Source organism: Scophthalmus maximus, chromosome 6, assembly GCF_022379125.1.
Source record: "Scophthalmus maximus strain ysfricsl-2021 chromosome 6, ASM2237912v1, whole genome shotgun sequence".
Taxonomy (NCBI): domain Eukaryota; kingdom Metazoa; phylum Chordata; class Actinopteri; order Pleuronectiformes; family Scophthalmidae; genus Scophthalmus; species Scophthalmus maximus.
In genome coordinates, this window is record NC_061520.1 from 7158878 (window position 1) to 7181961 (window position 23084).

Consider the following 23084-nt stretch of genomic DNA (forward strand, 5'->3'; position numbering starts at 1 on the left):
CAGTAGTAATTCTCCTTAAGTACACTTGCGCACAATTTGCAGGCTCTCTTAGTGTCTTCATGACTCCGCACTGAAAAATGAAAATTTCAAACTAACATTTAAGGTGAACAAACTTGATTATTTTGTGTGTTATCAATTTAATTCTTTTAAATTAATCATTTAATTTTTCAGAGCATAATGTTGAGATCAGGTGTGCGCCATCTGTTGCAGGACTCCTAATTGTTCTTTGCCATAAATCTCTGGATTTTGCCGTATAGTATAATCAAATTGTTCACAGAGTATATTTGTTCTCATTCGTAAGCAAACTCACTCTCTCTAAAAAGAATGTAAAACTGTGACAAATATAACTGTAACCTGTTATACACTATTGAGGTACTGTTCAGCTCCATTATCTGCTGTGCTTTATTATTGGTCAGTTTACTCTACTATTTTGTCCCAGTCAGGATCCTGTAGAATGATGACGCTACTTTTCCAGTGATCTGATTGGTCAGATCCTTTGCGACAGGTTGAATTGCTTTGATCTCTTATCTTTCGAACTTCACCTGCTCCGGAGGCAGGTTAGCCGTTCGGCATAAGTTACCATGGTGATTTACCCCGGTAAGAACAGAAGCAGCTTTGTCGGACGGGAAACCCAGAGTTAAATCTGTAGTTACCTCGATAACCGCAAATCCTGCTTCCGTACACCCTGGTGTCACCCCTCACCACCCTGCCTCCTCTCTCTCTCCCTCTCTCCTCCCCCTCTCTCCCTCTGCAGAGGCAGTGACGTCGCCGCGCTGTCTCTCGCTCCCTTCCTGCTGCATCACAACAGCCGCTAGCTGCTCGAGTAGCACCAGTGACAGGGGGTGGGAACGGGACATCCACCGCCGATTCATTGACAGAATAACACCGCGGACCTCGCAGCGCCCGACAACGTCCCTGACACGGGGCTGACCGACGGGAAGTGGTTGCAGTGCGATAAACCCCGCTCCAGCTGCTGGGACATGGCCAGGCCGGAACAGGTTCTGCTCTTGGAGCCGCCGCACGAACTGAAATTCAGAGGTAGGAGAGAGGGGAGGGCCCCGGCTTTGGGAGAGGGGGGGAGAAGAAGGGGGGGGGGGGGGGGGGGCGCGCCGCGCCTCCTCTGCCAGTGGGGTTGTAGACGCACGGGCGGAGGGGGGCAGGCCAATGTTCTGGTAACCAAACCGGGTAGAGGCTGCAGTACGTGGTTTTATAATATCACCCTCCTATGAAGACGACTGAGACCGAGAGGACGGCAGGTCAACTGACAGCTAGCCTAGCCTAGCTAGCTAGCTAGGGGGATTAGCTTCCGCCGGCTAAGCTAGCCGGGCCCTGCCTGCCATGCAATCTGGCTGGAGCCTCTTTCAAGTGTGCAAGACACGGAACTTAACGTGGGAAAATATCAACCATAATAATAATAATAAAAAAGTTATTGACACAATTGCCATAACTCTAGATTCACGATCTTTTTCATTGCACGCGAGCAGCAACATCCTCAGCAGGTCTTGCTCGCTGTCATTAGCTCGCTGTCATTAGCGCTCTCTCTCTCTCTCTCTCTCTCTCTCTCTCTCTCTCTCTCTCTCTCTCTCTCTCTCTCTCTCTCTCTCTCTCTCTCTGCTCTTGTCGGACAGACAGCCTGTCATTTAATAACGTGACAGCGGAAGAAGCTCTGCAACCTCTGCTGCCTCGCGTGTTTTCGCTGCAGGTCATCAACATGCCAACTTCCTCATCGTCTGGTCCCCAATGGTCGGAGATAGATGTTTGAGTGTAGCTCGCCATTTGGCTGCAAGATGCCACGCTAGGCCCCAAGGAATGTTACATAAACTCATTATGGTACAATTTGGTCACAGATGACACTCATCCTGACACAGTTTGAAATACTGTACCGTGCACTTTGGAGTGAGAAGTGTCTAAATCGTGTCGATTGTTTAGAAGCAAGCGTCAAATCACATTAAAAACGTTGAAGATTATCTTTTATTAGTCCCACCACTTCAGGGAAATATACCATGTACTCATCAGGAATGAGGTTTGGAGACATCGCAAGGCTGCAACCAGGCGATTGGTTCTTTTTTCTTTTACATCACATTAAATGTGAATGCCTTGTGAACAGGCAGAGCTTCAGACCTTAAATCAGTGTTATTGATCAGCCACACAGCATCGTGAAAGAGACGTATTGTTCATTTCCTTATAATTTGAACATTTTAAGCATAATAACACGTCGCATTTCCTTCCAAAGCCATCACCCTGCAGGTGTCACAGATTTCACAAAGTGAAACTATAAATGCATGTTAAACACAGAGCCTCATTACACAGCCTTAAACACACAGTAACTAACAGTGTCCTACCTGTTTTACCTTAAAGCTGCTGTTTGTTCCTTCCCACTGACTCCATAAAATCCAGAACCGTGACCAGATCACTTGAACTAACCGCTAATTCTGCTCTTAGGTTTCCTTATTATTTCTCACTCATTTTTGGGAGTTCGTGCAGTTTAAGGCACAAAAAAAGGCTTTTCATCTCCTCATAAGCTCTCAGTCATTTTCTGTTGTTTTCTACCCCATGCCTGCATGATGCACATCTTACTGATGAGAACACTCAGAGATGATGTGTTTGGATTTTGGACTGTCAAGACGAAACAAGACATTAAAAGACATCAGCTTGTGCTTGGACAAATTGAATGGACCTTACTCACAATTTTCTGTCATTTTATTGACTACCTGCCTCATAGATTAATTGAGGAAATATTGTTCAGATTGATAAGTTTAGTAAGTATTACTTGGAACCCGATTACACTTATTATAACAGTAACAGCAGCTAAACCTGCCCGTGTATTGACAATACCAAGGAAGTATCGTGAGTTGTGAAAGACACATGATCACAGTATCAAGAGTCCAGTATGAGTTGCATAAGCAAAAATATACATCAAGGTAACCTATGTGGACATAACGGACAGAGCAGACCTGACCCATGTTGTAAAACTGACTCCTCTACAGAGACACACCTGAGCACATTACTTCACAATTTGCACCATGGCCACTCTACCACAGGCGAAATAATGATCTACTTTGAAGCTTGTTTGTTGTCCATTTCATTTGATTTATACATGTCACCTTTGGTGACCATTTCAACGATGATAAAATTAGAATATGTCTGGTGTTATATTTCAGTTATTAAAACAAAGTCCCATCAAATACCGTCTCTCAGTTCTTCCCAACTTTCAAATCCTGTCAGAGAAATTTCCAATTCAGCTCAAAACTCTTATTTCAACTGGTATGCACCATAAACGTCACTCAAATTAATAATATTATTTCTCAGAAACTTCAGTGGATATTGATATCTGTTTATGAACTGTTAAGATGGATACATTTAAAGCTAAATACAAGCAGATTTTGAGGGAATTATGTGGAAAGTTTCCACATTAGCTGGACAATATGTTTTGTTTGGGGTTTTTGTATGTATGTTTCATTGACATCCATTAAGTGCCAAATATGTGTTGTGTATTATACAGACAGAGGAAGCAATGTGTTCTACTCAATATACTTGACAATACCACAAATCACATGCCTATTCTCAGGTCACAAGTAATATGTAGGCACGCTGTGTGAAACTTCAGGAAAATAGGGAGTCTGTCAGCAGAAACTTGTAAGTCCATGGCTTAGACCATCTGTGGGCAAAATACTGTCAGATGTTAGGCTTTGGACTTTTTTTTTTCCATCTTGGTCTAGAGTAATATTAACAGATCTGTACAAAAATCTCCCAGCTCCCCACTTTTTATATGCGCTTTAAAAAATTTAAAAACTTGGAAGACGACAGCTTCAAATAGCAGATCTGCTTGATAACTTTTTTACTGCCATTTGTGGTTTTCGTCCACTTGGACGGTATCCCAAGAAACTTTCAGGAAGTAGTGGATCAGGTGTACAGTAGTCAGTGGCGTGAGTCTCTTTCATTAAAACCCTTTAGATGTCAAGCCAGGCTTGCGGGGGTCTGAATTTCCTCTCTGTTTTTGCTCAACGGGTAAGGGAAGTGTCAGTTGCTCTGGATGTTTGTCGAGCTGAAACTTTATCTTCAATCTGGTGTATGTGCTAATTCTGAAATAGCCCCATGTTTTCATGCAGTGCGGGTGTGCTTCTCTCTGCAGCCTCACCATAGTAGCTACTGTCGTGGCCTAATTTGTTTTTTCATTATAAAACTTGGCCTTACTAAGCGGCAGTGAAGTTTGTAATGTCACACAAGACCTCAAGTTAGAATATTATTTGGATAAATGGGAGTTGGTCAACAAATTATGGGTTGACTGTCAACACTGTTAAGGAGTCATGAGTTGTGCTTTACCAAAAAAAAATGTTTTCACTTCTTCTGCTGCTTTAAAGTATCAGCAGACCAACAAGGTTTCAAAACCCATGCTCATGTGTCTAACCATGTGTACAGTAATTACAGATGTTGATACGAAGCAGCAAAGTAACAAAAATATTGGCTGCAAATAAATCTGTCCGACACATATAATTTATAAATATTTCTTTTTACTGATATTGAAAAGTTCTACTATGAAACTTCTTGAAGTCTGACTGATGTCAGATGCGTAGTACTGGCACTCTTATTTAATAAAGTCGTACAGTAATCCATTTGTTATTGCCCCTAGGAGGGGATATGTTGGAATTAAACTATGCATATTTGGCCAGTGAGTGTACTGTACACACCCTCCTCCCCTGCAATATGTGTGTAATGTGCCGATAATGTCAAAGAAAACTCGTTAAAAACTGGGCTTTTTCCAGGGCCGGTACATTCGCCAGATTCGGTTTTGGTACTTTTCTTACTGCACTCATACTAGAGCTGTCACATTTGACACATTAATGTCTTTACCAGTAGAGAGAAAACCCGGCATCAAAGTGGAAATTTGGTAACTTCATTCATCATTTTAGGAGGAATCGGAGTGTGCGATGCAGCTTTCTGCTGTGGCGCCGGGTATCACATATGAGTGCAATCACTGGATTTCAAATCTGTCTGGTGCCTCTGGATCTCTGAATCGCTGCCCACATCTCATATCTTTTTTCAGCAATTAAAATTTCTTGACAGCTGAAATATGTGGATGAAATTAGGTTTCTCAAAATTGGGTCATAATTTCCACTACGTTTGAATGGAAACCCTCCTGCTATAAAGTCAGAGCAAAATATCTCCTGAACAGAAAATGGCTAAAACAAGCAGAATATCATACTGAATAATGAAGTGATAAGAGATGTTTCTGATGTCTGATTATTTGGCTAATCTAAATCCATACTATGTGACAGGTTCCTTTTCATCCCAGAGACTAGAAAAGCCTAAAAGCTACACTGAATGTCCATTATTTGGGCTGACGTGTGTTGTTTTGGCTCTAATTAATCACCAATCATTGTAGTATGCTAGAACCATCTGCTCTCAAGTCACTAGCTGTTATCAGCTACCATTAGTCCCGCTCCAATCCTGAATCTGCTGTGGTCCTGTAACAAACATTTTACAAATTATAAGTTTGATAATGTGAGCAATAATCATTAAACACAGCTCAGGCTAAAGGGAATTCATTCACCGTTTGGGGCTCGGGCCCTGATTATTAGATGCTAATGACTTTCTGAAGAAGTTAAGGCCAGAACAATGTGTCAAAACATGGATTTAAATTAATAATTGAATGAATGAAATGATTACCTTTTGAAAAATTACCTAAAATTATATTCTTAATTTACCTCATAAAAAACACTGATAATCTGGTTCTGCGTTGTGGATGGTTAAGTTGCGTAACCTTGACTCACCTCTTTGGATGGCTTTTGGCACAGTGTTGTTTTTCTTGTACAGGTTTTCTGCATTATTGACAAACCTGTGCATATTAATGCGCCTGGCCTTGTGAGAGCTTCAGTGAGATGTGGCCTGCATCAATAATGATAGCTATAATTAGTTGAAGTCAAACATCAGCTACTCCACTCGTGGTAGTGCAGTAGTTGAAGCCTGTGATTATAAAATTTGTCTGTGCAGTTTACTCTTTAAAGGTTTTGTAATATTGACAATCACACTATTTTTTAATCAAGAGGACACATTAGACATCATCACACATCTACGTCAATGTAGTAAGTGATTTTAAAAGAAAAAGAAGAAACAGATTGACTTAATTTGCATCCTTGATATGCACATTACAATATTATTTGAAACAGTCCAGTTTCCACCAGGGTGTGTTGCTGAGACATACTATTTCAGTTTTTAATGTGAAAATCTGACTGGAAATATTTATCTTGAGGGCAGCTTCAGGTCAGGTGTATTAAGAACCTGCTGTGTAGCTGAATTGGCAGTAAAACCCTGTTTATCCAAATGTCAGGTCAAATAAAGGAAATATGCGGCAGAAGATCCAAATTGTGGACAGTAGATTGAATTCATTATAATAAAATTCACATCCCGAAAGGTTGTTGGACCACATTTAAATGTGCGAGCGTACATGTTTTTAATAGTCTTTGCTGGTATTTCATTGAGCTAATTCTTCTGAACATTCCCATTGTTTAAACAACTCTGTTATAGTTTTGTGTGCATAGTTTAACAGTGTGTTGCCACTTTCTGAGACTTTTGTAGTTTAAGTTATGTCTGGCATTGTTCTTTGAGTATCTTACTAGCTTTTACATCTATTGAAAATTGCACTCTCTAGAGGCCAGTGTCAAAGAGCACATACAGATGTTTTGTTGTCTTGTCAAAGAGTACATACATGTGTTTTCCTGAACTACCCCAAAGCCACCTGATCAAAAAACAAACATAAGTGTCTTCTTTCTTCACAGGTCCATTCTCAGACGTGGTCACCACAAATCTCAAGCTCGCCAACCCTACAGACAGGAATGTTTGCTTCAAAGTGAAGACGACGGCGCCGCGCCGGTACTGTGTGCGGCCAAACAGCGGAATTATCGATGCAGGCACCTCAATCAATGTCTCAGGTAATAAATGAGTCAGTGACAGTACTGTAGGGCAAGGTCACTTCATTTAGTTGCTTATTTACCCGTGGGCAACTTTCACACATAGCTGCTACTGTGTCTGAAACACTTAGTGAGTCACCAGAAAATGAATTTGACAGGGTTGATCATTTTTTTTCAAGTCTTTTATCACATTAATTACTCCCCAAAAAATGGTTGTCGCAGCTTATCTGGTACGAGTGTCTTGCTCCTTCTGGGGGTTTTGATTGCGGCTCAGACACATTAAGCACTTTTGAAGTGTTATTTCTATACGATTGCTACACTACAGTATTGATACTGAAAGTAATCATTAATTGTAGACCTAGTCAGTACTGCAGGAACCTGAGTATTTGTGGCTTGTGTATTTTTTTGTAATTAAAATAAAAACAAGCATGTGGGGCTCAGTGGAAGGAAGGAAGGAAGGAAAACTATTATCTTTCTTGTATCCTAAATGGGTTTGGTCTTTTTACATAAACACTCCACTTCTCTTCCATTACGAAATATTCCCCATGTGCTCTCGCCCCGGTCCCTCGTGGCAGGCCTCTTTCCCAGTCAAACACTTGGAGGGAGACAGGTACAGTCTAGTGTTTCCACACTGGGCCTCCTCTGCTATTTACTGCCACAGACTCCTTTTACAACTGCTGCTATCTGGTGTCAACAACTTCAAAATGTGTCACTCGGGCCCGCTGTCAGCAGTGGGTGACAAACCAGCACAGTCCGCTCTGTCAGTTGTCATCATTTTTCACCCTTATTAGGCTGAGAAAGGTCACAGGTTCGAGTCCCAAAAGAAGTCTTGCATTTCTGAGAACGAAGTCAAATGTGTTCCGCAAACATGTAGGTGTCTCGATTGGGGTCCATAAGTCTTTGAGCTGCGACAGTGGGCCTGGTCTGTAACCTCTTTCTGTCCAATCTGTCTCGAGCCCACTAAGTATTATTCACTGCACTTTACAAGATAGCAAGGGTTTGTGCGCCTTCAACTTGCATGCTCTGTGTGCTTTTAAAATCAAAATTATAATACTTTGAAGGATAAAGCCAAGTTGAAGTTTTTAAGACCTTGCATGGAAAAACTGAAACGATTAATTTTTTTTACCTTTTTTGGTTGCTTCTCCTCAGGAGTGTGGGTGTGTGCAGCACTGACTGACGTCTAACCGACTCGATCTTTGTTGCACATTTCATTATTTATGTTGCCACAAAACCAATGTCAGTTAGGGAGTTTTTTTCCACTTGTTTAATTTCAGCATGCAAAATGCAGCACACGAACAAAGTACCAATAGAAATAAACACATATTTCACATGACTTGATGTGGCTGTGTCCAAATGGTGACGATACTTTGCTCTCTTAAAACACTTAAAATCTGTCAGCAGATTAAATAAAAGTCTCCACTACCTGTTGCACTTTTAAACTGCTGCCACAGCCAAACAACTTTTGTTTGTTTTCAAGAAAACTTCCTTTTCTTTCTGTTCTTAAAAACTACATTACAGCTAATTAATAAACATCTCATAACATGACAAACTGTTAAAGATGAGTGAAATTGAGCCCTCTTGGTTGTCTTACAAACATTAAGTAAGTCTTACCAATAGCAAAAATATTCTGAGCACAAATGGTCCTTCCCAAAATCATCCTTATTGGGGTTTTAAGGCAAAAGTACTGGATTTATTACTTGCAACGGTTCAGTTTATCTCGTGTTTCTGACTTGTAATTGTTAACAAAGCAGCACAAAAGCTACACAGACATGCACTCTCATCGAGGCGAGGGTGAACTCGTCTGCCACAGGATACCTACAAACCTCAAATGTGTCATGTGCTGGCTTAGCTGTGGATAGACACCGTGCTTTTGAAGCTCAACCCAGATGTAACTGTATATGCTGAATGCAGCCACGGCCACAGGAATGTTGCTGAGTTTGATCGGTGTTATGTAGCAGCATCCAGTGGAAAAATATGTGGCGTGAATGTTTGAAAAATCCTTGTGTCCACAAATATTGAGCTTCTTCTGGGAATTTGTCAAAAGTTTTTCTGACATACTCGCAATGTATTATCATTCCAAGGGGAGCCAGAAAGCAAAAGAACAACAAGTCCTTTGTTGCATTTATCGGAATAAGCTTCTTTAGCTTTATTGGTCTTTGCAAATGAACTAACACAAAATACACTACAAATACCATAATCAAAAGCAGGTTGTTCATTTGAATTTTAAAACATTTGATCGTTCAGCAGGTCTATTGCCGAGAACCTGAGGAAGTGCAGTGTCGACTGAGAAGCTTTTTGATGAATGGTTGTTGAGAAAATCGAAAGTGCAGACATGAAGTAATCTACATAAACCAGGGGTGGGGAACCTTTTTCCTATTAAGGGCCATTTCTATCCTTATAACATCCTTTACAGGCCATACTTGATTATCAAACACATATATCAAACTAACCTCACTAATGCAATGGCTGGAACTGTTTCTCTCGGGTGAGGAATCTGATGTCAGATGGTAGTGATGATGATGCTACTTGCAGCTGGTTTTTCAGGTTTGGATGAGTCATTGTTAATCAGATCCATCTTTTCAAGAACTCCTCACAGCAGTAGGTTGTCCCGAACATAAATGCAAGCATCTGTGCATGTCTTCTGAGGAGACAAGCCTCACGGCATAGACACAGTTTAAAGATCGCGAGCAGAGAGAGGTTGTTGTACATCGTTGGCTCTTTGATACAAACTGACACTTTAGAACGATTTTACTTTGTCTGGTGCTAGCAGCTCCGTGGTGCCAACAGGGCTCACCTTTAAAAATTCTCCTTCTAAATGAGGTTTTCAGGTTCTTAGCTTGTTGCACGCTCACCATAAAACTTGCTAACATCAATCTTTGTCAGGATGCGGTGTTGCTATCGCTGCTCGTTGGGTCGCCAGACTCTGTGGAAGATTGTTAACCTCTTCCAAGCGCGTTTTTCCTTACAACTCATTCAGTTTAGCTGCATGTTTTCAGCTGTATTTTAATTTGTTTATTTTTGGCCTTTTTCATCACGTGCCCCTGTAAAGTAGGTAGACAGTTTTGTCTTATACTTACAACAAAACATCAGCTAATAGAGAAAACAGCAGTTTAATTTTTTGCTGATTAAACGATGATGTAGAATCATTTGTGGTGACACTGTTGTGAGCATCTTGTCTTGCATGACAAAGATAATTGGTGGCAGGAAAGGAAAATGTTCTTACCTCCCTCCCTCACCCGTTTTCTTGTTCCATTCATCATCTACAAGCAGGCAGGCGATTAGCATCTTGCTTGACCGTGTTGACTACAATAAGCCTCTGTGAGTTTTATAAATGATTACCCAGCATGAAGTAAGAATACTAAACCGTAGCATTAGCAGAAGTTACTTTTTGTAAAGGTGTGTTCAAAGGCTGTAAATCAAAGATGATTTCAATCATTTTTTTCCCTCTTGTTTTTTTAATCTCAAGACCTTTCATGTTGGTCAAAGAACTTAAACACTTCCTGCCTCCCTTCTCTATTATTGTCCCCTTGGACCGAAGGTAGATGGCCGCACAAATTGAGTCTGACTGAAACAGGACGTTCTCAATCTGTTCGAGCAGTCTGTTTTTGGTTTGCGATATTGAACTGCCTTGATTGCTGTAATGGTGCACTACATCTCTTGAGGTTTTCCACTCTAGGGAGAATTGGCATGTGCCATATATGAAAACCATCCTAATAGCTACACCAGCTTTGAAATTAGGAGGAGGTCATTTGTTTCTAGTGAAAGCCAAAGAATCATGCAGGCAAACAGACGGAGTTGGTACTGATGTTAAAATATGCCTTTGAATTACACCCTCATTTAAAAAGAGGACAAAAAGATCAGACATCAACCAACATTTTCATCTGTTCTACACTTCCAGCCACCTTAACTAGAACACTGGCATAAGAAAGTGATTGTAAATCATTGTTGCAGCTCTAGAATACCTTCTCAGTCATTGGAATTACATCAAATAACACTCCACAGACTGAGGGGACTGATGTGGTGATGGGTTGAAGTAGAATTCCAACTCCACACCTGCTTTTTGTTAGAGTGATATGTAATGTTAAGAAAGAAAAAGGCAGCATTGGAAGCTGTTAGCGAGATTACCCCCTTGGGAATTTGTAGATCTGTCAGTGTTTCGCCGTCATGGTAACACGAACATAGAAATAAATCATCTGGACCACTTTTTCCGAGCAGCGGGGGCAAGCCCAGATTCTAGAAGAAGTGGAGCCCCTAGTTTACTGTTTGACAAATACATGGGTATTTGATACTCACTAATTCCCCTTTAATCCAAGGAATGAACACAAGAGTTGAGAAAGGGAAAGAGATGGAAAGTTGCTGACTAATAATAATAATAGCTGGCATTCCATAAGTGTTCGAATTTGGGAAAGAATTTTTTTATTTCTGGGCTTTACCCAGAAGTCATGTTGTTTTCCTGACTGTCTGCGGCAGCTTGGATGATAAAACAACACTTTTACACTTTTTCCGAAGGCTCCTGAAACTGAGGTTCAAAATAGGGTGAAATGAAACTGGGAGAATCATTCCAAAACAAACTGGTTATGCGAATTCTTTGTTGGGTCTTCATGATCACGTATTGTGCTGGTGCGTAACCTTTGGCTCTTAACTAAACACAAATAAGTTGGCAAAGTGTCGCAGTGGTTAACGCCGTCGCCTCAGAGTAAAAAGGTTACTGTGGCTTCCTCCCACAGTCCAAAAGACACGGTTAGGTACATTTGTGACTAAATACCTCTAGGTGTGAAAGTGAGCATGAGCGGTTGTTGTCAGGCCTGTGATAGACTGGCGACTTTTTCCAGACCAAAAATTTGCAGATTGATAAATAATTTAAACTTTGCAAATGGGAATATAGTCTAAATAATCAAATAGCTGTAAGATCCTTGAATCTTAATTACTAATGATTCAATTTTAATACCACTGAATTTGTATTTTTATTTCTAGACTTTAAATCTTTACCTTTAATCTGCCAGAATTACTGTAGTTTAAATTCCCCTCTCAGTATATCATTTCAAGTGTTGCCATTTCAAAAACTTATTTGGGTTGTTTTTTTCTGTCGCAAAAAATACAAATTACTCAAATATACTCAAGATCCTAAAATGGCTAGTTGAATTTTGAGAAAGAGGAAACAAGACAACGTTCTTGCCCCTAGTGGTTCCAGGTGGTATTGTTTGGTCACTGTCATAAAGACGCTACTGTAGCAAGACGCGGGTAAGACTGTATATAAAAATGGACCAGGTCTGGAAAGTGAAGCCAGAAGCCTGTATTCTATCGAATGACCAGCAGAGTTCAACTCCACTAGTTGCAATTTATGGTCTCATTTAGAGTAAAGGCAAACTGCATGTCGTTTTGAAGCCTCTCAAGTCTCTGAGCTCTCTCCACAGAGTGAATGTCCGTCTGAGGTTAGCTCTCGTTTTATCTCTTTTTCCGTCACACTCCTTCCTCACCTGCTTTTGTTCCTCTGTCAACAGGATTCTTTTTCTCTGTTGTGGTTGAGTTGTTTTTGTCAATTTGGCTTTTTCCCCTCGAAGGCCATTTCCATCACTGGGGATTGATACCGGGAGAACGCTATTCTCTTCTTTGTTTTGGTGTGGTGACGCAAGTCCTTTGTGCCGTAAATTGAGTCATCATTTTTCCATGAAAAACCTGTCCCGCTGGCCAAGAGGACAACATGGTGAAAGCAAGAATTATATGGGACCCATATAAGCACGGATGGTGTCGGGGTTTTTTTGGGGGGGGGGGGGGGGGGGGGGGGTTAATTGCCGTTACACTGTGCAATCAGTTTGCACGGTGTAATGATACTTTTAAGCCAAAAGGTTGTTTATTCCTGCTTTAATTAGTGGTCAAATCTCACAATAAGATTCACATTCTCTGTGTCCATACATCCGTGGATTGAGGGATTTATTCCTCAAACATTTTCAGCAAAATAAGCAAAGATAAGAGAACGGTCTGGAACAAACATCGCATTAATAATCCCACAGTTTCACTTCCTATGCTGACACTGCTTATCTTTTTTTTTTTATTGCAGTAATGCTGCAGCCTTTTGACTATGACCCCAATGAGAAGAGCAAACACAAGTTCATGGTCCAGTCCCTGCTAGCACCTCCTGACATGACCGACATGGAGGGAGTGGTGAGTGTGTCTCATCATCTTTTCTGACCATCATTCACAGCATCTGCATGTCTTGAAAAGTCTTAAAAAGCAAGAAAGTATCAAAGAGTCATTTACAAAGGTCCTAAACATTTCATCTTGCCTGCCACAGACGGTATTATTAGCTCTAACCTTTTTATATATGTGGTTGCGGCTGTCGGGAGACAATATTAATGTATAAGCTACAATTGAGACCAGTGTGACAGTGGATTGTGCATATGATCATTTGTGATTATTATGTATTATTAATTATTATTACTACTGCTATCTACAATAGCTTGGAGGTTCACAGACTCATATTGGTTTCAGCCAAAACTTAACTACATTTCAACCTGATTTTAATTTGTAATTGATTAATCTCCCCTTCAGTTTTTTGACCCATGTCAAGATCCAGGTCACATTAATTAATCAGTTATTAAAATTCCTGTTTTTTGACCGTTACGACCCTGAAAAAGTATTAAAATTCATTCTGTCTGGGTATTAAAAAGTCTTACTTTGAATTTAGTGCACACTGCAGAAACTGTAATCAGTGTTTATTTATCTGTGCCAATGTTTGCAGATACTTTAAAACAAACAGTCTCTCATACAGACAGACGCTGTTATCAGTTTGAATTAGTTGTAAGCAAAGAGTTGGCTGATCTGATCTGATGGGCATCTCCCAGTCTGGATCAGAGCCTAGTGTGTTGCAGTACTAACACACAGCAATGAAAAAGCAGCATTGACAGTGTGAATTCTCAAAGTCATTTTTAAGCTCATTGGCCAATACACACATTAAATCATCACAAACAACCTAACAATTGAGAATTTGATATGATATTGTGACAGACATACACACACACAACAACACAAACACAGATACACACATACACAGACTACCTGAGCAATGGTTACAAAACCGACCCGATACTGAGCGAGAGCCTGGACTCCAGTGGGGACATTGTGCAAACCTGTGACAGTAACAGAGTTTAGACTTGATAGCAGATTTTTTGATGTTGGGTTTTTTACGAGGAGCACAACAGGGAGAGACTGCAGACTATTGTTGTGTCACACATGATTTGGAGCTAGGGGAACGATGGACAGAGCAGATCCTCCCGGATAACAGCCCAGCTGTTGATAGAAAATGTTAAAAATGCAAATTGACCGGGATCATAGTCACATTCACAGCCACAGCCTGAACGAGTAGTAATTCTTAGTATTCAAACATTATTTTTGCAGTTGTGTTGTTTGTTAACTTCCTAATTCCAAGGGAGCTTATCTTCCATTGGAAATTTCCATGTGGTGTGTGATTCAAACAGGCAGCCTTTGGATTACAAGCCTGTAAGGGATTTCTCTAAACATCAGCCTTATGCCACCCACTTTGAATAAAAGGAAGCTTGGCAGTGAAACACTGCTTCTTTATTGTGTTATTTTAACTGGTCTCCACAGTGCACAGTTTGCTCAGATGCCGTATCAATCAGATGGGCTTTAGAGGGGAATATACAGGTCTTGAAAAGTCCCCTCCGAAAAACATAGAATTCACGTGATTCCAAAAATCTGAGAAGGTATTAAAAAGTCGTCAGTTTTACTTAGAGACGACTTGAATATTTTCTCCTACATGCGGCAGACATTAATATTAGTTATAGCAGGGTTTTTTAAGTTTTTCAAGGGATCGTTGTGACAGTGGATTGTGCTGTAAAAAGTCAGCACCATCAGACCTGTAACAAACACTCACTACTGCCTGCTCATAATGGACAATTGTGTGGTATTCATTGAGTGGCATGTGTGATAATATAAAGTGTGATAAAGTGATATAAATGTCAATAAATTGATGCAGTTAAATAAATAATTGTCCTTACTTGTTTTCCGTCATTATTTGACCTGTTAAAACAATATTCAATAGCTTTCTACACATATTAAAGTCTCTAGTCACAGTAAGTGACCACTACAGAAACCCTGTTTAAACATGTTACATTAAAAGTCTTTTTTTATACTAATGTTGCTGCTACTCTAGTTTGGTTTTGGATTTTTCAATCTTCCCTTTTTTCCCCCTTCAATAAATGAATCCAGTGGAAGGAGGCTAAGCCAGATGAGCTGATGGACTCCAAGCTGAGGTGTGTTTTTGAGCTGCCATCGGAGAACGAAAAATCGGTGAGTGCATGCTCCTGCTCCTCTCTTTCTCACCGTGCTGGTTTTTATTTTAACTACATATTTGATATCAAAGAGACTTCAGGGAAACACATCCCATTGCTTTGTTCCAGTATTTTTCCTTTAAATCACACTAATTGGCCTTAGCAGGATGCCACAATGAATTGTATCTTTAACTGTCCGTGTCGTTCTTTATTTATTCCGCTGCATGTTTTCACCATGAGGCTTTTTATTGCTTCTTTTTTAACTGTACACTTGTTAATATTTGTTCCAAGGAGGTGTCACATTATTTATGGGGTTTATTGTTGTTTTGTAGCTCTGCACCTTTTTATTGCCCTGCTGTATCAGCTTTCTCTTTCTTTGTCTCCCTCCCGTCTGTTTCAGTTTCATCTGTCCCATCTCAACCTTCAAATCTCCTCTCCATTTTGCTCTTTCTGGCTTTTAATCTTTCCATCTTGCCTATACTGTCTCTGAATGTTTAGCATTACTCTCTCCCTCTTCATCTCTTTTTACATCTTATCCCCATTTCCTCTACCTCCATCTTTCTCTCCTGGCCTCCCCCACACTCTCGGGCAGCAGCAACCCTTCAGAGGGCCACGATGTTCATTCTTGCATGCCGTTTATTATTGTTGCGACTCCTGTCAGACCCCCACACACAACTGTAGAGACATTAGTTCGTCGTGATATGAGCCGAGTCTGCCGGCTTCATGGACACCGCGGGGGAAAGGGACGTGTGGTAGTTGTTTTCAATTCATTATGAGCTGTGTGATACATACACATGGCTGCCAGTCAGTTCCACAGAGTCCATTAGATGGAGATAATGCTGATAGAAACCAGCTTTATCCACTTATGAAAGGCACCTCTGGGTGAACTCCTCTATAAACATGGAGATAGGCCGGAATAAGCATAAAAACTTCAGCACATTTGTTATTCATGCAGCGCAGACTTTATTCCAAAAGCTTATGTTTCAGCAAAAAACCCCGCCCATTTCAGAACTTTAAGGATAATTACGGAATATATGGACACAATAAGGAGATGACTATTAACCCAATGTGGTTACACAAATATTTAAGGAATATGCAAATTTGTTCAGTAGAAAAACACTCTCTCTGCTTACCAGTTGACTGAAGAAAATTCAAAAAATACAATCACATTGAACTTGTCACGAATGTTGGGAATATATTTCTAGCACCAAGGAGTAATATATGAAACATCAAAGTAAAGACCACCCTTAAGCTGGATTTTTTGAATATAATAGTATAAAGACAAATAACAGGGTTACTGTAGCAACACATGACCAAAAAAGGGCCTGCTGTTAAAGGTGCAATATGCTTATATCCAACAGAAATCATAGGTATTATATAACGCCAACTAGTCACATTGCATAAATACCTAAATAATTAAACTATGGGAATACTTTACACAGATCATATAACATAAACAACATAAATGTTGTTATGATGTTAAAAAATAAATGACTTAAGCAGCTGTGGTTCAGGAGGTGGAGACGGTCGTCCACGAACGTGAAGGTTGGCAGTTCGATCCCCTTGCTTCCCCCAGTCTGCATGCCGATGTGTCCTTGGGCAATTGCCTCTGACATCTCTTTCAACAGTGTATGAATGTGACAGGAAAAAAAGGCGGTAAATAGCAGCGCTGTTTGAATGTGTGTGAATGTGACTTGTGCTGTAAAGCACTTTTAGTGCACTTATACGTACTATAGTACTAATACTAATACACTAATACTTGGAAATAATTCATAGGAATGAGGCTAAAGTAAAATCATCATCTACTCTTTATATAGTGTGTGCAAAGGTATATATCATCCAGTGTTTATATGCAGGAGGTTTCTCTCTGCTTAACTCTGATACATCCTCCATCAAGAGAGATTTTGATGTGTTGTGTAACTCTGAAACATAAAGTAGCTGCTTATCTGTGGTTTATTTTAACATCCTTCTTATGCCAAATGGCTGCCTTGTGTTCAGCGGTACATAATTTCAATTTAAAGACACATGGGCAAAAGAGCATTACTATTGCATGTAGTAGTATTGCAAATTATTATGCTATAATTTTTTTATATATATTTTATTATTTTGCACATTGTTGGTTTTTGTGTTCGTTTGTTGCCGGCAGTTTTAAAGATGTCTTGTGAAGTTGAACAAACGTCCCTACAGTTTTGAGTCGGTTAGCTGCACAATGGACTGACGGGATGGGAGGGATCCAATGTGGTTCTGTTGTTCTGTTCCTGCAGGCCTGTGTTTTTTCATGTACATAAAAGTCTGCAAGTCCCCAAATGTAAAGTGCAGCCGTGTGCCAGCCAAGCCATTGCTCAGAATTACCATAGAAACACGTCGGCAACAACAGTCTCCATGTTCTGTTCAAAAACTTGTCACCCTTTGACCCACTTACAGCACGACATGGAGTCCAACAAGATGATTTCGTCCAGCTTGCTGAAGTCAGAGTCCTCCGCGCTGCCCGTGAAGTCCCTGAGCTCCACCCTGGATGACGGGGAGGTAAAGAAGATCATGGAGGAGTGTAAGAGGCTGCAGATGGAGGCTCAGAGGCTACGGGAAGAAAACAAACAGATTAGGGTGAGTGAAATGATTTCGAGGACCTGGGCCAGTTCATTTTTCTATTATTTTCAATTTCAGTGCTTCACTAAAGGCACAGGGACCCCTTTAGTCATCAGAAACTATAGCAACAGCCTATTATAATTTACCCAGAAACTCAAGCTGACACAGACCTGTTAAAATACACCGTCCCACAAATTGGACCTTTTTTCCTAGGTAGTTCTACTCTAGGTGTGTTTTTGGTCTATACCTTCCTCAGTCTTCACACAACCAAATTACACATTGTTTGAAAGCTCGAGGTCTCCTGATTTTACCGCTGGAAGATCCACACATCAGTGCAACACGTGCTAGTGCACAGTTGGTTCAGACTCACAGGTCCAAAGTGTTTTCCACACAGAAGGTTCTACTGCAGTGCCATGTAATCCCTTTTGTATACCAGAGGAAAAAGGCGATGCGAAGATGCTATGTATTATTAATTTGCATTAGTGTAAAAAAAAAAGCGAAAGCAAAATTGTTCCATCAACTAGGGCTGCAACTAAACTACCACTTTAATAATCGGTTCATCTGCTGATTATTTCTAATTTCTTTGATAAATTGATTCGTCGACGAAATAGTGAAACATATCCATTACGTTAATGTGATCGAAATTCATCATTTAATTCAACCATCAGTCCAAAATAAAAAAAGGGAGTGAATCTTCACATTAGAAAAGTTGGAACCAATCTTGGCATTTTGCTTGAAAAATGACAAAAACTAAAATCCAAATGATTTCCAATTAATTTTCAGATGTCATTCCAGCTCTAGATTCAACTAATCAATTGACTGACAAATCGTCAGTCTCTAATATCGAAATGTACATTGAAGATTGGCGCATATGGTTCAGTTCAAAAGGTCAATGAGACGGGAATTGTTCCGAAGAGAAAAAACCCTTCTTCATCTCACTCATCACAATTAGCAGATGACATCAGTGAACGTCCAGAGTCTCATTTGTGTTTCTTGAATTCTCCTTTGTACAGATTGATGTTCATGATACATTAAAAGCAAACAAAGTGGACAATTGAATCACACAAATGTGTTTCTTCCAAGTGGCCCTGCAGTGTCCTCCGCCCTGTGCTTTGAACAGAGACAGCATCTCCAGACCGAGGTCTGCGTCAAGTGAAACTGCTCGTATCTGTAATCAGCAGCAGACCTCAGGCTTTTGACGCTCGTAAAAAGCAATTGTGCAAAACAACGCGTGTGCCATAAATCACAAGGATCAATGAAGGAAGGTTTAAAATTGGGTTTTGTCAAGGTTTGGTTGGGAATGAGTCACATGTACACATGACGCCACAGGCAGCCGAGAGAGAGTCGTCGTCCTCTCCTCAGACACCGTCACCACCACCTCCCTTTAAAGTTCCTGCCAGAGGCAGAACGACTGTTGGCCGCCCCTGTGCCTTAGATTAAACTAACAGAGCCCCCCCCCCCCCCCCCCCCCCCCCCCCCCGCTGCGTGGAAATGAAGTGTGTTAAAGCCTGGCCCCTTCTGCGGTCCTCGGGGGATTTGGTCAGATGAAGATTTAAGTAGATCCTGTTTCTTTGAACTGATAAATAAATACGGCCCAATCTTGTTGACTGATTGAAAAACTGACCATCTATTCCCCACGTTGTCTTCTTTATTCTCCATTACATCCCCCCCTTTTTTATATATATATTTCACCACCAACAACCCTTTTCTTCTTCCCACACGCTTCCCCTTTCTTTCATCATTCCTTAATCGTTTCCTCTCCCCGTTTCAGGAGGACGATGGTCTGCGGATGAGGAAGAGTAACATGATGTCGTCTCAGCACCCCTCCATGGGCATGAAGAAAGAGGAAGGGTTGAGCGCCCGCACTGTGGCCCTCGTTATTCTTTTCTTTGTGGTGGGCGTCATCGTGGGCAAGTTGGTCTTGTAGAGCGCGGAGCAGTTTGCTCGGCCGCAGCATGCTTTCAGGGGGATGAAAACAAAACAAGGGATCTGGGATTTTGGATCAGAACATTTTCTGGGTGGGGGGTGGACAGTCAAAACTTTTGATTCAGTCTAATTTATGTAAAACAAAGAATTTCAAAGTTAATGTATGAGAAAAAAATTTAAAAAATCATCTTATGAACAAATCTACTGTTACAGGTCTTGCCTCTACGTAATCATCAGACTCATTCTGGCCCTCTTCCCAAAGTTTCATGTATACAGATGACGGGTTCTGTGGGTGGGGTGTGATGGAAACATGATTCAGTGCTCTGGATTCAGACGAATGGATTTTTTTTAACACCGACGAGGTAGTGTTGGTGCAATTGAGTCAGTTTGCAAATGTGTGATTGTCATTTTTGTGTATTGTTTGTTTTTTTCCTAAATGATGGAGGCAAGAGCTTACGTGTGTGTATATATATATATATATATGTATATATATATATGTATATATATGTATGTATGTATACCTAACCCCCCCACCACAACAACCCCAGTACAGTATATCCAGGTTTTCCTTCCAGCTAAACCCCCTTTAAGAAAGGGATTTACCAGACAGAATGGATCCACACAGTCGGGGTTTCACACAGGGCTATCAAACTGACTCCTCCAATCAGAGGCTTGTAAAATCAGCTCGTCTTTGATTGCAGAACCTCGATCGGTGTATGAAACACTACTAATTTCTCTCTTCCATGTTACTTTTATTTTCTTTCTTACCTTATTCCCGTCACCTGGTGTTCACCACGTCCCCGGTTGTCAGAAGGGGGAGGTTCAATTGCATGAATTCACACAGAGTTTTGTTTCTGGACTTTTGAATCTTAATTTAATTGCTTTTATAATTGTGATAATAATAATGTCATTGGGCTGTAGGTTTGCACAACTCCATTTTCAGATTTTCTTTGTCTCTCTCTTTTCTGTTCTATGATTTAATTATTTTGTTTGTTTGTTTTGTTTGTTTTGTCTTAGGGTTGAAGCATTTAAGAATATTGCGCCTGCCAGAAATGAGATTTGTATGGATTTAATCATTTCTGTAGATGTTCTCCAGATGAAACCCTTGCCTTGTGACCTGTTTGGGCAAGTTATTCTCAGGCCAAGAAGGAGGTATATATATACAGTACATTAACACGCACACACACATATATATATATATATATATACTTAAATACATGCACACACAAATACACAAAAAGCATGTATACATATGGTGAGAAACCACAAATGAACATTAGGTGCATGTAGAGGTGAAAGGTTTTGTTTTCCTGACAACATCCACACCACCATGGTTCTGCCACTGTGTCCTAACAAAAGGACCATGGTCTTTTCCAGCTTTTTTTTTCTTCTCATATTTTCCTACTGAGCCATACATTTGTTGACATTCTGTTTTCTTTTGGGCAAATGTATGTCACGGATGGAGTGAGTGTTCAAAGCCGACTACGGCTTCTCCACTGCTGCTCTTTTAGCCGTTTTTCTGTTTTCACTCCACTTGCAAGGCCTTCTTTTGGTGTTTGTTCAGCATTTAACCATGACTCATTAATGTTATATCTTCACTGGATTTGAAGTTTGTGTTCGTTTTTTTAAATGCACCAAGTTTGGGAGCGTTACTCCTCCTTTGATCTTCCTGCAGCTTACGACAATTTTTTTCTCCCCAAGCTAGAGGGGGTACAAAAAAAAAATAACAGCTATAGCCTCGAAGGGATCACACAATGACATTGTACTGTTTCAGAGCCAATTGTTATTTTTTTGTGTTAAAAATAAATATCTCCAAATTTTGAGGGAAAAGGCAGTTGAGAGTGTCACTGCATTGTTTGAAGAAGAAAAAAGACCCATGTCTTACGTCCAATCCCGGTGTGTCCACGTCAGATGAGCGAGCAGGGGTGAAATCCCCTTGGCTAAACTAAATGTAAAAGATTACAAAGCGCCACCGTCTTTCCATGTTAAGCAGAGTGGAAGATGATACAATTAGCCGGCGGGTAAAGAGATTAAAATGAACATGAGTATGTGTTTCTACTGTATCTCTTTAAACGTTGTTGCGTTGAGTATGACTTGCTGCTTAGAGGGAGGGCAGAGCAGACCTGAGCTACAGTCCCGTCCTGGGTTATCGGGCCTGGGTCGCACAGTACTTACAGAACATTCTTCTTGTCCAGTGAATCCTGGTCGGAGTATTGGAACATTTTAATGCAAGGAGAAAAAAAAACTTCCAATTACCAGACTATACTGTTAAGAGGTTCATACTTTTATCACTGCTGCAGTAAAACCTCACCAGTGTTGGTTCTCCAAGAAGGATTTAAACAAAAAGAAAAATAATCAAATGTAAATACTAACGGATCCAGGCCCCGTTGTGAAACACACTAAACGGACTCGTCCTGGAGTCTCTGACCATCACCATGAACAATGTAAGCAGTCGGGGAAACTGTTTTGTATGTACATAAATAAATAAATAAATGAATAAATAACTCTATCCGAGAAGAAGATTAATATTCCTAGTCAAGTAGTCTCTCTGGTGTATAAATACAACCCAACCTGGTTGGACTATGTAGCATCTTAACAAATTAAATGAATGAAACCCATATCTAACTCTGTGGACTCATTTCCCTTCATGCACACAGGTCCAACGGTGTTTTCCCGTTGCTGCAGTGGCGCTGCCGAGAAAATTGTGGAAAGAAGTGAAAGAAAGAAATGATTGAATAGAAATTGCTACTTCCACGTGTGTTATCAGAATTCACTGCTTCTGGACAGGTGAATTGTCAATCGTCATATCTAACCCGCCCCCACTTTAGATGAGCGGTTTTGACCACGTTGACATGAATCTGATTCTTGCGTAAAATATGCCGGGACCTTTAAGGTCATTCAACATCACCCGCTGTTGTTCTTGAGAATCATTAGACTCCGTACGATCATCTGGATGATAAAACATTTCTGTCTAATGTTCAATAAGAAAATCATTTTTCGCCCATTTCCCCGAGTCGCAGCCGTGTTTTGCTTTGCTTCGTTTGGATGAGCAGAAAGACACAACTTTGCAAAGTGTAAAAAAAAATCTTTTATTGTGGAGCGCTCGGACTATTTTTTCCTCCCGGTGGTGGAGAAGAGTTTTTAAAGTATTCTGGAAATTGCGTTTGATTTTTTTCAAATTGCAGCAAGTTGACTCAGTCTTTAAGAAAAAAACGTTTGTACCAATGAATCTTGCTTGTGATGCAAATGAAAAACACACGAGGCACAAACTGGCCACATATTCTGCACCGTTCTCGGCTTCCCAGTCGCTTTGGGTTCGAGGAGTTTCTCGATCAAAATTTCGTTTGGTTTTCTTCTTTTTATTAACCCTGCTATA

General features: G+C 40.5%; 1 protein-coding gene across 1 annotated transcript; it reads left to right on the forward strand.

The window, feature by feature from the left end:
* Positions 1-469: 469 nt before the first annotated feature.
* Positions 470-22326, forward strand: vapb (VAMP (vesicle-associated membrane protein)-associated protein B and C). The gene is made up of 7 exons (XM_035631691.2): positions 470-597; positions 755-1038; positions 6777-6929; positions 12967-13070; positions 15135-15215; positions 17621-17800; positions 19554-22326. The coding sequence occupies exons 2-7, from the start codon at positions 981-983 to the stop codon at positions 19707-19709; spliced, it is 732 nt and encodes a 243-aa protein (XP_035487584.1). The 5' UTR covers positions 470-597; positions 755-980; the 3' UTR covers positions 19710-22326.
* Positions 22327-23084: the final 758 nt, after the last annotated feature.

Bases quoted from the DNA above. Each gene is read 5' to 3' on its own strand.
- vapb (XM_035631691.2), top strand. From the start codon at position 981: ATGGCCAGGCCGGAACAGGTTCTGCTCTTGGAGCCGCCGCACGAACTG. The intron at 6,930-12,966 runs GTAATAAATGAG...TTTTTATTGCAG, and splicing joins CACCTCAATCAATGTCTCAG to TAATGCTGCAGCCTTTTGAC. The intron at 15,216-17,620 runs GTGAGTGCATGC...ACCCACTTACAG, and splicing joins CATCGGAGAACGAAAAATCG to CACGACATGGAGTCCAACAA.